General features: G+C 50.8%; 1 protein-coding gene across 1 annotated transcript; it reads left to right on the forward strand.

Annotated features, from left to right (window-relative positions):
* On the forward strand, nt 1-5,263 carry CRYBA4 (crystallin beta A4). Its single transcript, XM_063143969.1, has 5 exons — nt 1-39; nt 1,671-1,789; nt 2,505-2,646; nt 3,234-3,376; nt 5,116-5,263. The coding sequence occupies exons 1-5, from the start codon at nt 1-3 to the stop codon at nt 5,261-5,263; spliced, it is 591 nt and encodes a 196-aa protein (XP_063000039.1).
* The last annotated feature ends 7,296 nt before the right edge of the window (nt 5,264-12,559 follow it).

Raw genomic sequence — 12,559 nt, forward strand, 5'->3', positions numbered from 1 at the left:
ATGAGCCAACAAGGCGGAAAATTCTCTGGGCTCTGGAAGGTACGGAGCTGTGTGATGTGGTGTATTTTGAGGGGGGGGTTGAAGCTGGAGAGAGAGTAGCCCCATTTCCAGGAGGAGCTAAAAGTGATCAAGAAATTCTGAGGGTGAGTGAAGGACATGGGTATCAGGGATCCTGGGGGGGGGGGGCGGGCGGAGAGGGAGATAAATAAAAGCAATCCATTTTATTTATTTTTCACTAGCCATTCTGATCTGCAAAGTGCTTCCTTCTGTCCACCTTCACAATAGCTAGCATCCATAGGCGTGCACAAGGGGTGTGCCGGGTGTGCCCAGGCACACCCTAATGTCTCAAGCAATATTGTCTCTCTGCTTGGAGACACATTTTGAGGGGAGACACAGACTGAGTGTCTCTTGGAGACACTGCTTGGAGACACAGATTGAGGGGAGACATGAGAGCACTCTTCAAATACTTCAAAGGTTGTCACACAGAGGAGGGCCAGGATCTCTTCTTGATCCTCCCAGAGTGCAGGACACGGAATAACGGGCTCAAGTTACAGGAAGCCAGATTCCAGCTGGACATCAGGAAAAACCTCCTGACTGTTAGAGCAGTACGACAATGGAATCAGTCACCTAGGGAGGTGGTGGGCTCTCCCACATTAGAGGCCTTCAAGAGGCAGCTGGACAACCATCTGTCAGGGATGCTTTAGGGTGGATTCCTGCATTGAGCAGTGGGTTGGACTCGATGGCCTTGTAGGCCCCTTTCAACTCTGCTATTCTATGATTCTATGATTTCAAAGTGGCCAGGAGGAGGGGACCCAAAGGCTAATATTCCCTCGTAAGACCCTCCTCTGGCCAGTGTCATCACAAGGCCCCACCAATGCTCATTCCCCCACCACCACCACCTGCAACGGCTCTCTTGCAGTCAGGGAATCTGATCACAGAGGAGGGCATCGATGGAATAGTGTCTAATAAATAAATGGATCAAAATAATGAGTATTCAATACATATTCACATTGGAAAAAATAATTGATTAATGAAATTCCCTGGGTGCACATCCTAATGAAATGTGCTGTGCACGCCTATGCTAGGATCATTCCCATTTTATAGACAGAGAACCGAGGTGGAGTGTGGGTGACTTAAGGGGGGCCGGACAAGGACTCCGGGACAGAGAAGGAGCGTTAGTTCAGAGGTCTCTGGACTGAGCTTAGTTTGCCACCTACTAGAGACAGGAAGGGAGAGACCTAGAGAAGTGCTTAGAATACTGGACTTGGAAGCCCCGAGTTCAAATCCTGGTTAAGGTGACCAGCTCCACACACCACCCTCCATGTTCATGAGCTTGTCTGGTTGGCGCACAACACCTTCACAAGCACCTGTGCTGTTTTTCTATATGTGTTGCTTTGAGGAGTTGTATGTAAACAAGTGTGTGTGTGTGTGTGTTGCTTCTTTCCTTCTTGCAGAAAAGGAGTTGGCAATCTGGGTGTCCCTGCTTTCTTCGGGGGGTGGGGTGGGCTTCCAATTACTCAAGATGGAGGCATGAGATTCCCCTCCCCCCCCCCATGTCCATCAGTCCTGTGGGGCCAGGGGAGGTCTCGAAGCAGGAGAAGGCAGCCTCTCCCCTGGGGTTGCCTCTCCCTTGGCACCCTGAACCCCAAATCCTTTCCCCCTCCTCTCAGATTGTGGCGTGGGACGAGCCCGCCTTCCAGGGCCGGAAGCACGAGTTCACCGCCGAGTGCTACGATCTGGCGTCCTGTGGCTTTGACAATGTGTGCTCAGTACGCGTGGAGAGTGGCACGTGAGTGAGCCCCTGGCCCTCGGCCACCCCACCCCTGCCGGTGCCCCCTGCCGTCCAGGGCAATTGCCTGTTTCTGCTCTCAGTTGCCCTATCTTCTCTCCTGCCTTGGCCATGCTTCAGGGTTAGGCCCCCTCCCTTGGCGTGTCCAGACATTCAGTCTCTCTGGCGCTGCAATCCTGAACCCACTTACTTGAAAGGGAAGGGGGTGTGGCTGAGGGGAGGGGCCAAGGGGAGGGGGCGTGGCCCTCTGAGAAGCCAGAATGAGACTGCAGAGTGCTGAATTCTTCAGCCCTGCTGTGAGTGAAGGTTGTTGGGTAGGGTGACCCTATGGAAAGGAGGACAGGGCTCCTGTATCTTAACAGTTGTGTAGAAAAGGAAATTTCAGCAGGTGTCATTTTTATGCTTGCAGCACCTGGTGAAATTCCCTCTTCATCACAACAGTTCAAGCTGCAGGAGCTATACTAGAGTGACCACATACAAAAGAGGGCAGGGCTCCTGCAGCTTGAACTGTTGTGATGAAGAGGGAATTTCACCAGGTGCTGCAGGCATAAAAAAATGACACCTGCTGAAATCCCCTTTTCTACACAACTGTTAAAGATAAAGGAGCCCTGTCCTCCTTTCCATAGGGTCACCCTACTGTTGGGTACCGGTGGGCTGTCTTTGCCACGGAAACCCCTGAATGACCGCCTACAGCCTGGCAGCTTTGTTCCCATAGGTGGGTTGGCTTCGAGCACCCCGGGTTCCAGGGGCAGCAGTTTGTGCTAGAACGAGGCGAATACCCCTGTTGGGAAGCCTGGAGCGGCAGCAACGCCTATCACGTCCGGAGGATGAGTTCTTTCCGGCCCGTCTCCTGTGCGGTGAGTGAGGCATGAGGGGGTTGCAGAGGACAGGTGGTACGCCGAGCAAACACTTTTACATTTGGGAGTGGGGGGAATACCCTCTTCAAGTTTGCGTTTGCTGAGGTTTTATTATTATTTATCCATGGTATTTATATCCGGTAAGTAATTCCCCTCCAGTCCATTTTATCCTCCCAACAACCCTGTGAGGTAGGCTGGGCTGAGAGCAGGGTTGTCGGAGATATCAACAACAGATTCAAATGAATTCATGTTTGTGTGAACCCAACCTGTGGGTCCCACAGCAGATCACGTTTTTCCTATTCGCACTGAGTTTGCAGAGATTTGCACAAATTAAGACATACACTAATGGGCGCTTGGAATGTGCATGACTGCAAATGGAATGGAATTCTCACACATCTCTAAAAAAACCAACAACTCCCAGCAAGCAGTGGTGATTGCTGAGGGATTCTGGGAGTTGAAGTCCAACTCGTCTGTCGGGGATGAGGTTGGGGGAGATTGCCATAACAGATGGGGCCACGCAGCTCTAGAAGGCAAAGAGACGCAGAACGAAATGGTGACCACCGGACGCCATCTTTGCCTTACCACAGAATCACCGGGAGAGCAAACTGAGCATCTTTGAGCAGGAGAATTTTCTGGGCCGCAAAGGGGAGCTGAGCGACGATTGCCCGTCCCTCAAGGCCATGGGCTGGGGCAGCAATGCCGTGGGGTCCCTCTGCGTGCACTCCGGCGCGTAAGTATGTGGCGTGGCTCCCTGGCCGCCTCTACAAAGGGTCTCTCTGGGATCGGATGGACGAAGGGCCCCATTTTCCATATTTTGAGACAGAACTGACTTGCGGCATTTGCACGGAGATGCGGTGGCCACAGCTAACTTTTGTGGCTCTCCAAGGCTACAGAGAAACAGAAATGCTTCACCTTCTGCCTCCGTCTGCAATGGACTGGTACCTGCAGGATGGAACCAACACACCTTTTGGGAAAGGAGGGGAGGATGGAGGCCCTTCGTCAGGAAGAGACACACACACATGCACACAGACACACGTGAATGGACCCAGTTTCACTCAGGTTCAAATAGCTCTTAGTTTGATGCCACGAAGCCTTCAAGCAAAGTTATGCAGCTGTCGAAGTTGGACACAGTGGGCCGGCCCTGTCTGAGTGGAGCCATGGCTGCTGGCACCCCTAGGAATGCCCCCTACCATGGTGCACCCCTACAAACACCTTAGGGAGGGATCTGTCCGCTCCATTCTCCTGAGGGGGCTGCCCCGCGTCAAAGGCAGATGGGGCAGCCATGACACTCTGTACGTCGGCTTGCTCATCATCTCCCCCGGCTTCAGATTGCACAACGGACTGCAAAACTAGGCACTGGTTAGGGAAGTCTGCCATCTTGTGGCTGAAGTTGTTACTTAACCCATTTTAAAAAGAAAAGAATCCCAAGGCGCACACACGCACACACCCCAGAGTACGCTCGCCAAGTTTCCATCACCTATGATTCACAGTCTTGGCGCTATGGTGCTGATGGCCAGTCAGACAGACACAGGTTGGGGAGGATGGGAACTGTAGTCCAACACATCTGTTGCATAATTTATGCTAATCCGAGTGTGTTCAAATCCAATATTGAGACACTCGCGAAAGATCACAAGCAAGGCGTTGGGCACCAAACGTTTATTCTCGAGAATAGGTGATGACCTGGCGCTCATGCAGCAAAGACAGAGTCACACGGCGCTGGGGCAGGACAATAGCCTATATACTTCCATGCAGTGGTCAGAAGGGGTATTGCAGCTGAAGTTGCCATGTGCTTTGCTTCTGTAGCCCCACCCCTACTGGTGATATGGCCAAGGGGCAGTCCCAAGGACTTGGCTGGGTTTGACTGGTCAGTTTCATTTGAAACTGACCTATGGTGTGGTCCGGGCAGTTAATCAGTGGAGTGGATTCGGCAGGATTAACTCAATCAATATCGTCTGGCAAGAAATGGGCTTGGAAGTCGCCTACGACTCTGTGCCACTTGCAGGGGGGTCAATGGGGTTTTTATTGAGGGGCATCTGGCTACTCCCCTTTCCTGCCTTGTTGTGCCCAGTCGCCTTTTCCAGGTGTCCCCGGGTGGGCTCATGGTGGGGTGTCCTAGGGGTGTGTGTGTGCACGTGTGCAGGTGCATGTGTATATGCGTGTGCGAATGCGTGTCTGGATGTGTCTGCGTGTCAGGGAAAATGGACATTCTAGATGTTATGTCACATCCAGAGGTGGCGCCCCCGCCCCCACCCACCCCGGATAGAAAGGCAAAGTCCCTCGCTTCCCACTGGCTCCCAGGGTGCTTCCTGCCTTGAGCAGGGGGTTGGACTCGATGGCCTTGTAGGCCCCTTCCAACTCTGCTTTTCTATGATTCTTTTCTATGATTCCATCACCCGTTCCACGCTCCTCCTGCCCAGCTGATTTTCTTGCCAATTTTCAGCTGACCTTTGCTCTCTCCTCCCTCCTCAGCTGGGTGTGCTCCCAGTTCCCCGGCTACCGGGGTTTCCAGTACATCGTGGAAAGCGACTGCCACAGGGGCGAATACAAGCACTTCCGCGAATTGGGCTCTCACGCCCAGACTTTCCAGGTGCAATCCATCCGCCGGATCCAGCACTGAGTGAGAAACCGGCACGTGGCAGGATCTCCCATCCGCCTGGGCCCTGATCCGGAGGGGGCCGCCGAGCCAGGCCTGCGTCACCCTGTGTCCCCTTGCCACGCACTGGCCAAGCCAGGAGCCGTGCAAATTTGGGACTTCCTTCCACTGGTGTGCAATAAAGGGTACTTCTTTAAACCTTTCGGACACCTGGCAGTGTTTTTTATGGGAAACATTTCTCCACTGCCTTGCCCCATCCTCTCCATCATAGCATCGGCAAGGGAGGAAAAGTGTTGCGCATAAATGGAAAAGACGCTAAAAGCGAGAGAACCAGCAAGGGCCCTAAAGAAGCCTTTTTTAAAAATGCCGCCCCCCAGCCCAGCCAAGTCCACCACTAGCAGCAGCAATCCCATCCTATTTTGCCCTAGGTGTGCTCAGAAAACCGGAAAATGGGCTGATAGAATTTTTACTCTTCTGGGGGCGACAGGTCTGTGGAAAGTGGAAAGAGGGTATTTCAGGCTGCAACGCCGGAGCGTCCCTTTATGAATTTCACGGCTGCAACGTAGAGACGGCAGCTGCCTGCTTAGTTAGTTCTAAAAAGGGGTTAACATACATTCCAGGAGCAGAGTTCTAGGGAAGGCTGTTAATAGAGCCTCCATGTTCAGAGGTAGTGTACCTCAGAATAACAGATGCAGGTGGACGAAGAGCAGGGGTCGGTTCTCCCTTTAATGTCCTGCGTGTGGGTTTCCCCTTGGGGCACTTGCTCGGCCACTGCGGGAAACAGAGCCTGGACTTTGAGAGGCCTTTTGTCCGATCCGATTATAGGGGCTCTCCTTATTCTTCTGGTTCTGTGGATACCTGAGTGCACAAAGCCTGCAGCCGTGAAGCCTCGTTGGAGCTTGGCGGTGTGGACTTTTATGCCTACGGCTTATTATTTGCACAAGAAGCACTCCGAAAGCTGTAACCAAGCACTGTATAAGTGGGGAGGATCATTAGAGAGCCGTTCATCCATGCGGAAATCAGGATTTCAGGCAAAGTAGGGCTTCGATTAAAGTCCACAGCCGCTGAGACTGATAGGAACTGGCCTCTCGGCCCTGCCTTTAAAAAGGAATAAATGGAAGCTCTGGGCTTTCTCAAATCCGGGAGCCATCCAAAGCGAGGCCATGCTTGAGAATCCCTCCTTCCCTCCCCGCTCCAGATGTTCCAGCTGGCTGTTGCTTGGAAGTTCAAATCAGCAGGCCTTCTGCTCCAATGGGGCGGGAGCGCCACCATGTGGCTGCCCGAGCCAGGTGCCCCACACCCCTGATTGCACACATCGCTCAAGATGTGCTCAGGGTGGTTCAGCGCAACTTTGCTGCCCAGATTCGCACACAACCAGAACTCGCCACCCCTTGCTAAGGCCTACCTATGTGGGATGGGCAGGAGAGGGTGAGAAGACCAGCCATAAATAACCCTGGGGAGGATGAGGAGAGATCATTGCGGCCCACGCATGCCTCTACCCAGAGCTATACTCTGCCCCCAGTGGCACACTATGCACAGTTAAACAAGGTATTTTGCAGCCACAGCTGAGCCCTTGAAACGAGTCACTTCTGGGAATGGTAGTTTTCCGAGCCGAGAATGGGAGTCCGTATGCTTTGAACTCCATGTCCCAGAATGCCTTGTGAACCAGCCTTGGGGGGTCTGTGTGTGTGTGTGTGTGTGTGTGTGTGTGTGTGTGTGTGTGTGTGTAAGGAGCAGTATTTAACCCTTGGTATGCCTGAAAAAGATGTTGCTGGTGGAAGACAGAGAATGATACACGAGCAAGGAGGAGGACGGCTTAGGAAGGAGGCACACACGGGAGACGTGGATGCTTAGCCCACGTGGCACGGTCCTCACAACCGGATGAGCCACGCACAAACTGGTGGCTCACAAAGCAGAGCAGGGAAGAGGCTGCAGCCAGTCCAGGGTTGCAAAAGCTTGAGACGATAGGCTGGAATTTGCACACAGCAAGCTTTTCATTGCATGGAGAGCAATGTTATGGCCTGCACATTGAGCTGTCTTTAAAGACACAGCAGCAGCTCATTTGGATCAGTTGGCAACCATGCACACCCACCAACATTTTGCAGATGAACGTAGGGGACACAAGCCCTCTGCACACCCTCTGGCACTACTCATGCGGAAGGTGCTCCTTGGCCTGCTGGACTCATTGACATTGCAAATGCCGCCATTTCCCCCTCAATGGGCTGAAACAGCCAAAAGGGGCTGTGTAGATTGTTCTTTGGGAGTATAATGACATATGCCTTGGATCAGCCTTCCCCAACCAGGGCCCCTCTGGATGTGTTGGACTGCAACTCCCATCATTCCCATAATGATGGGAGTTGAAATCCAGCACATCTGGTGGGCACCAGGTTGGGGAAAGCTGCCTTGGGGAAAACAGAGCGGAATTACCTTAAAGATGCTGTCATTGTCCTGCGGCACATTCACAGCAGTTCAGATGAGACTCCTCAGCCCCGGCAGCGTGTGAGATGACCGGCTCTGCTCTCACGCATGTGCGTTTATGACTGTGCGAACTAGCAGCAAGGCAAGGGAGACTTGTGACAAAATGATGCCGTGTAGAAAGCCCCTGCTCGCTGTCTTCGTTGTTCAGCCATTGTGCCCTCTGCCATAATACTCCATTCCCTCCACCATCCAACAGTCAGCATTCTGCACACACTGAGCCTCCTCAGTCCTCATTGGGCTGCTGGGGGATTTGGCCCTGCTTAGGTTTCCCCCACACAAGGATAGTTTGTGTTTCTGCAAGCCTCAGGGCTTCCCTGTACATTGATGGTGCTATATAAATAAATAATAATAATAATAATAATAATTCCCCCAGTCTGCAAATACCTTCCTGTTGTGCATGGGTGGTGCCATTTTGGCTGCAGGGCAACGACACTCACCCCTGAACATCAGAAATACCAGGAATGATGTCACCCTCCCATTTCCCTTGATCTCCAGATGTCTTGAAGTTCACTGCTGACCATTAAGGATGTCAGAGAAATCTGGAACGGAACCCAGTGAGTCTGGATTTTTATGATTCTGACTCGCAGATTTTTGCAGCGGACCGGCTTGTCCCCTGTCGGGCTTGAGGACCGTTTTCCTAACCTTTGGGAAATTTGCGCCCATTCTTTCATAGAAAAATATGCAAAAGTAATAACAAAAAAAGCCCCCAGCCAAAAAATGAGCATGATGTCAGGACTGTCCTACCTTACAGGGCTGTCAGGAAGATCACCGAGATCCTGTTGGTGAAGCATTTCGACCACCTAGGGAAAGCAGCGTTATGTCAGTAGCTACTGGACAGGAATGCCAACTGGCCTCTAAATAAATTTAGAGAAGGATTTCTCGGCAGTAGATGGTGCTCTTGCCCAAGGAAAACTATTCAGCCTCCTGCTCCACATCAGACTATAATCTCTCCTTAGCTGGCGCTCAGACCAGGCAGACCAGGCCGGCCGGCTGAGCCCCTTGCATGATGCTCACAGCTTTGCAACGAGGTCCTAGAGGTGGATCTAGAAGGATCCCCAATGTGCACAAGAGAGGCTGTGATTCGGAGCGGGAGAAAGAGAAGGACCACGTGCTCTGTTGGGTTTCCCAGAAGGAGAGCAGTGAAATCCAGCAACTGGCGTGTCTTTGCAAAGTCAGCCGTGGGGACAAAGGTACCAACTGCCCAACAGGCGAGCCGTTTCTCAATGGGATACCCTGGTGCACTTGGGTTTCTCTCCTGCCGATTTAGGAGTCTCCTGTTCAGGAGGCTGCAAGCTATATGGCTGAGCTGAGATTTCATAAAATCATAGAATCGTAGAATTGGAAGGGGCCTCTAAGGCCATCGAGTCCAACCCCCTGCTCAATGCAGGAATCCACCCTAAAGCATCCCTGACAGTTGGCTGTCCAGCTGCCTCTTGAAGGCCTCTAGTGTGGGAGAGCCCACAACCTCCCTAGGTAACTGATTCCATTGTCGTACTGCTCTAACAGTCAGGAAGTTTTTCCTGATGTCCAGCTGGAATCTGGCTTCCTGTCACTTCAGCCCATTATTCCGTGTCCTGCACTCTGGGAGGATCGAGAAGAGATCCTGACCCTCCTCTGTGTGACAACCTTTTAAGTCTTTGAAGAGTGCTATCATGTCTCCCCTCAATCTTCTCTTCTCCAGGCTAAACATGCCCGGTTCTTTCAGTCTCTCTTCATAGGGCTTTGTTTCCAGACCCCTGATCATCCTAGTTGCCCTCCTCTGAACATGATCCAGCTTGTCTGCGTCCTTCTTGAATTGTGGAGCCCAGAACTGGATGCAATACTCTAGATGAGGCCTAACCAGGGCCGAATAGAGAGGAACCACTACCTCCCGCGATTTGGAAGCTATACTTCTATTAATGCAGCCCCAAATAGCATTTGCCTTTCTTGCAGCCATATCGCACTGTTGGCTCATATTCAGCTTGTGATCTACAACAATTTGAAGCCAAGCTTCCTGCAGCCCAACCGAGCACCCCCTTTCTACTGGAGCACACTGCCTCTGTCTCCCCATTCTCCAAATCTGTTCTGGTTTCGACCAACGGTTCATAGGTGGGCTCCCGCAAACCACACGTCACCCGCGTCTCCCTAAGGAGCTCAGGGTGCCATGCCAATTTGAAGGAGGGGCTTTAGCTGAGCTACATGCAGACAGTCCTGGGTTCGACCTTCCGACACCTCCAGGTAGGATGGAAAAATTCTCACCTGAAAATCCAGAGAGCCATTGCTGCCAGTCAGTGCCGGCAAAATTGGGCTGGATGGCTCTGACTGTATAAGGCAGCTCCGATGCTCCGATGAGAGGAGTGCCCCCATTTTATTTCCACAACAACCTTGTCAGGTAGGCGAGGCTTTCCCAAGGCCACCTGGGCCAGATTTACACCTTGTGTCAAATCGTTACGAATGTGGAATAAAAAGCAGGAAATAACATTAGGGAAACGGTATATAGAATGTGGATTATGCCCCAACAGTGATCAGTGCACTTCAATACCACTTTTGTAAACCACCCAGAGAGCTTCGGCTATGGGGCGGTATAGAAATGTAATAATTTTTATTTATTTATTTATTTATTGCATCTATACCGCCCCATAGCCGAAGCTCTCTGGGCGGTTTGCAAAAGTTAAAAACAGTAGACATTAAAAACAAATATACAAAGTTTAAAAACATAACAAGCATAAAAAACACAGTATCCTTATAAAAACAGCTATTCTGGGGTCCGTTAAAAACAAACAAACTCAGCATATGTTGTTAAATGCTGTTAAATGCCTGGGAGAAGAGAAAAGTCTTGACCTGGTGCTGAAAAGATAACAATGTTGGCACCAGGCGAGCCTCATCGGGGAGATCATTCCATAATTGGGGGCCACCACTGAAAAGGCCCTCTCCCTTGTTGCCATCCTCCAAGCTTCCCTCGGAGTAGGCACTCGGAGGAGGACCTTAGATGTTGAGCGTAGTGTATGGGTAGGTTCATGTCGGGAGAGGCGTTCCGTCAGGTATGGTGGTCCCAAGCCGTGTAAGGCTTTATAGGTCAAAACCAGCACCTTGAATTGGGCTCGGAAACGTATAGGCAGCCAATGCAGGCGAGCCAGAATCGGTGTTATATGTTCAAACTTTCTGGTTCCAGCTCTCAATCTGGCTGCTGCATTAATATAAAGTAGTAGCATAGGTCTAGTGAACTCCAAGACTGAGTGGCATTTCCTTAGCTCAATGCCCAGGCCATGACACCATCCAGGGTGGCCAACAGAGGCTGCCTCCTCCTCACACGGTGGAGATCCTCAGATGTGCAGGATTGCACTTAGTTTTTAATTGTTCCTATTGCTTTTATAAAATAAATAAATAAATATAAATTTTAAATTCTACACGGGTTGAATTTTGGCTTGATTAATGGTTTACTTTGTTTTTAGCTGTGTATGTTTTATACGGTTTGCATGGTTTTGATCTGTACGCCGCCCTGAGATTCTTGTGATATAGGGCGGGATACAAATGCTTGAATAAATAAATGAATTAAACGCCACAAGTGGCCTTCCCCACAAAGGAAAATCAACCCTGGGTGGGCCCTGTGCCCCTGAAATTTCTCCGTGTCCAGAAGTGGCTGCATTCGCACAACACAGCAGTATCTTATTACTGTTCGCTGTTTCGAGCACCATCTGGTGGAGAAGCAGGGCACAGATTTCACAAAGACGCCGGTGCAGGTGCATTGCTTTGCACCGTTGCAGAGGCAGGAGGAGGCCTGACAGGTTGGGATCTCGTGCAAAGCGAGCCGGGCATCACGCCACTGGGGCCCCAGACCAGTGCCACATCGAGGGCCTGGCCCTCTCCTCTTCAGACTCATCCCGCGGCGTCTTCTCATTAATCCCCACCTTTGCAAAAGCCAGCCGGCCCTAATGAGATGCTAACTGGATTTTCTGTAATATCGGGTGAGGGAAGGTCAGCGAGGTAAGTCTGCAGTCAGCGTATTGTTATTATCAATCAATAACCTATTTATTTTCCAACACTCCTATTAACCTCAGCCAGCCAATCGCCATTTCAATTTGAAAAGGCTTTGCAGGGATGCTGTGCTGAGTGGACAGCTCTGATTGAGAAAGCAACGCCGGTGACCCGACCCCTGAAGGTGGAATCCAATTAGAGTCATTTTCATTTGGAGAGGAATATTTTTTTAAAACGTGTTCTACATCCTCTCTGCTTTGGCATTTCACGGGGCAAATACCGACCGACCCGCAAAGGAATAATGAGGGACCTCCAAATTAATTCCCTGAATCTCCATTTGTGATGGCCTCATAATTCCATGGAAGAAGGTCCCAGTTTCAATCCTTAGCATCTCCAGGTAGAGCTGGTCAGGAACGAGAGACCCTGGGCAACTGCTCCTGTCTATCAGCCTCCACCTGGCTTTTCAAACTGGTGTGTGATGGCTGTTGCAGACCAACATAGCTGGAAAGCCCAGGCTGGGGAATAATAATAATAATAATAATAATAATAATAATAATAATAATAATAATAATAATAATTTTTCTTACCTGCCTCTCTGATTGAATCGAGGCAGGGAACAGCAAGCATAAAATACTGATTAAAACATGACATACACTGTTTAAAAACATCCTAAAAGCATCCTAAAATTCTACTGGATAGGCCTGCCAGAAGAGATCAGTCTTGATGGCTTTCTTGAATGCTAAAAGACTGTCAAACTGATGAGTCTCCTCCAGCAGGCCATTCCACAATCTGGGAGCAGCAGAAGAGAAGGTCCTCTGGGTAACAGTTGTTAATCTAGTTTTTGCTAGCTGAAGTAGATTCTTTCCAGAGGACCTGAGTGTGCGGGGC

This window comes from Elgaria multicarinata, chromosome 18 (assembly GCF_023053635.1).
Source record: "Elgaria multicarinata webbii isolate HBS135686 ecotype San Diego chromosome 18, rElgMul1.1.pri, whole genome shotgun sequence".
In the NCBI taxonomy this organism is placed as follows: domain Eukaryota; kingdom Metazoa; phylum Chordata; class Lepidosauria; order Squamata; family Anguidae; genus Elgaria; species Elgaria multicarinata.

Bases quoted from the DNA above. Each gene is read 5' to 3' on its own strand.
- CRYBA4 (XM_063143969.1), top strand. From the start codon at position 1: ATGAGCCAACAAGGCGGAAAATTCTCTGGGCTCTGGAAG. The intron at 40-1,670 runs GTACGGAGCTGT...CCCTCCTCTCAG, and splicing joins AATTCTCTGGGCTCTGGAAG to ATTGTGGCGTGGGACGAGCC. The intron at 2,647-3,233 runs GTGAGTGAGGCA...GCCTTACCACAG, and splicing joins TCCGGCCCGTCTCCTGTGCG to AATCACCGGGAGAGCAAACT.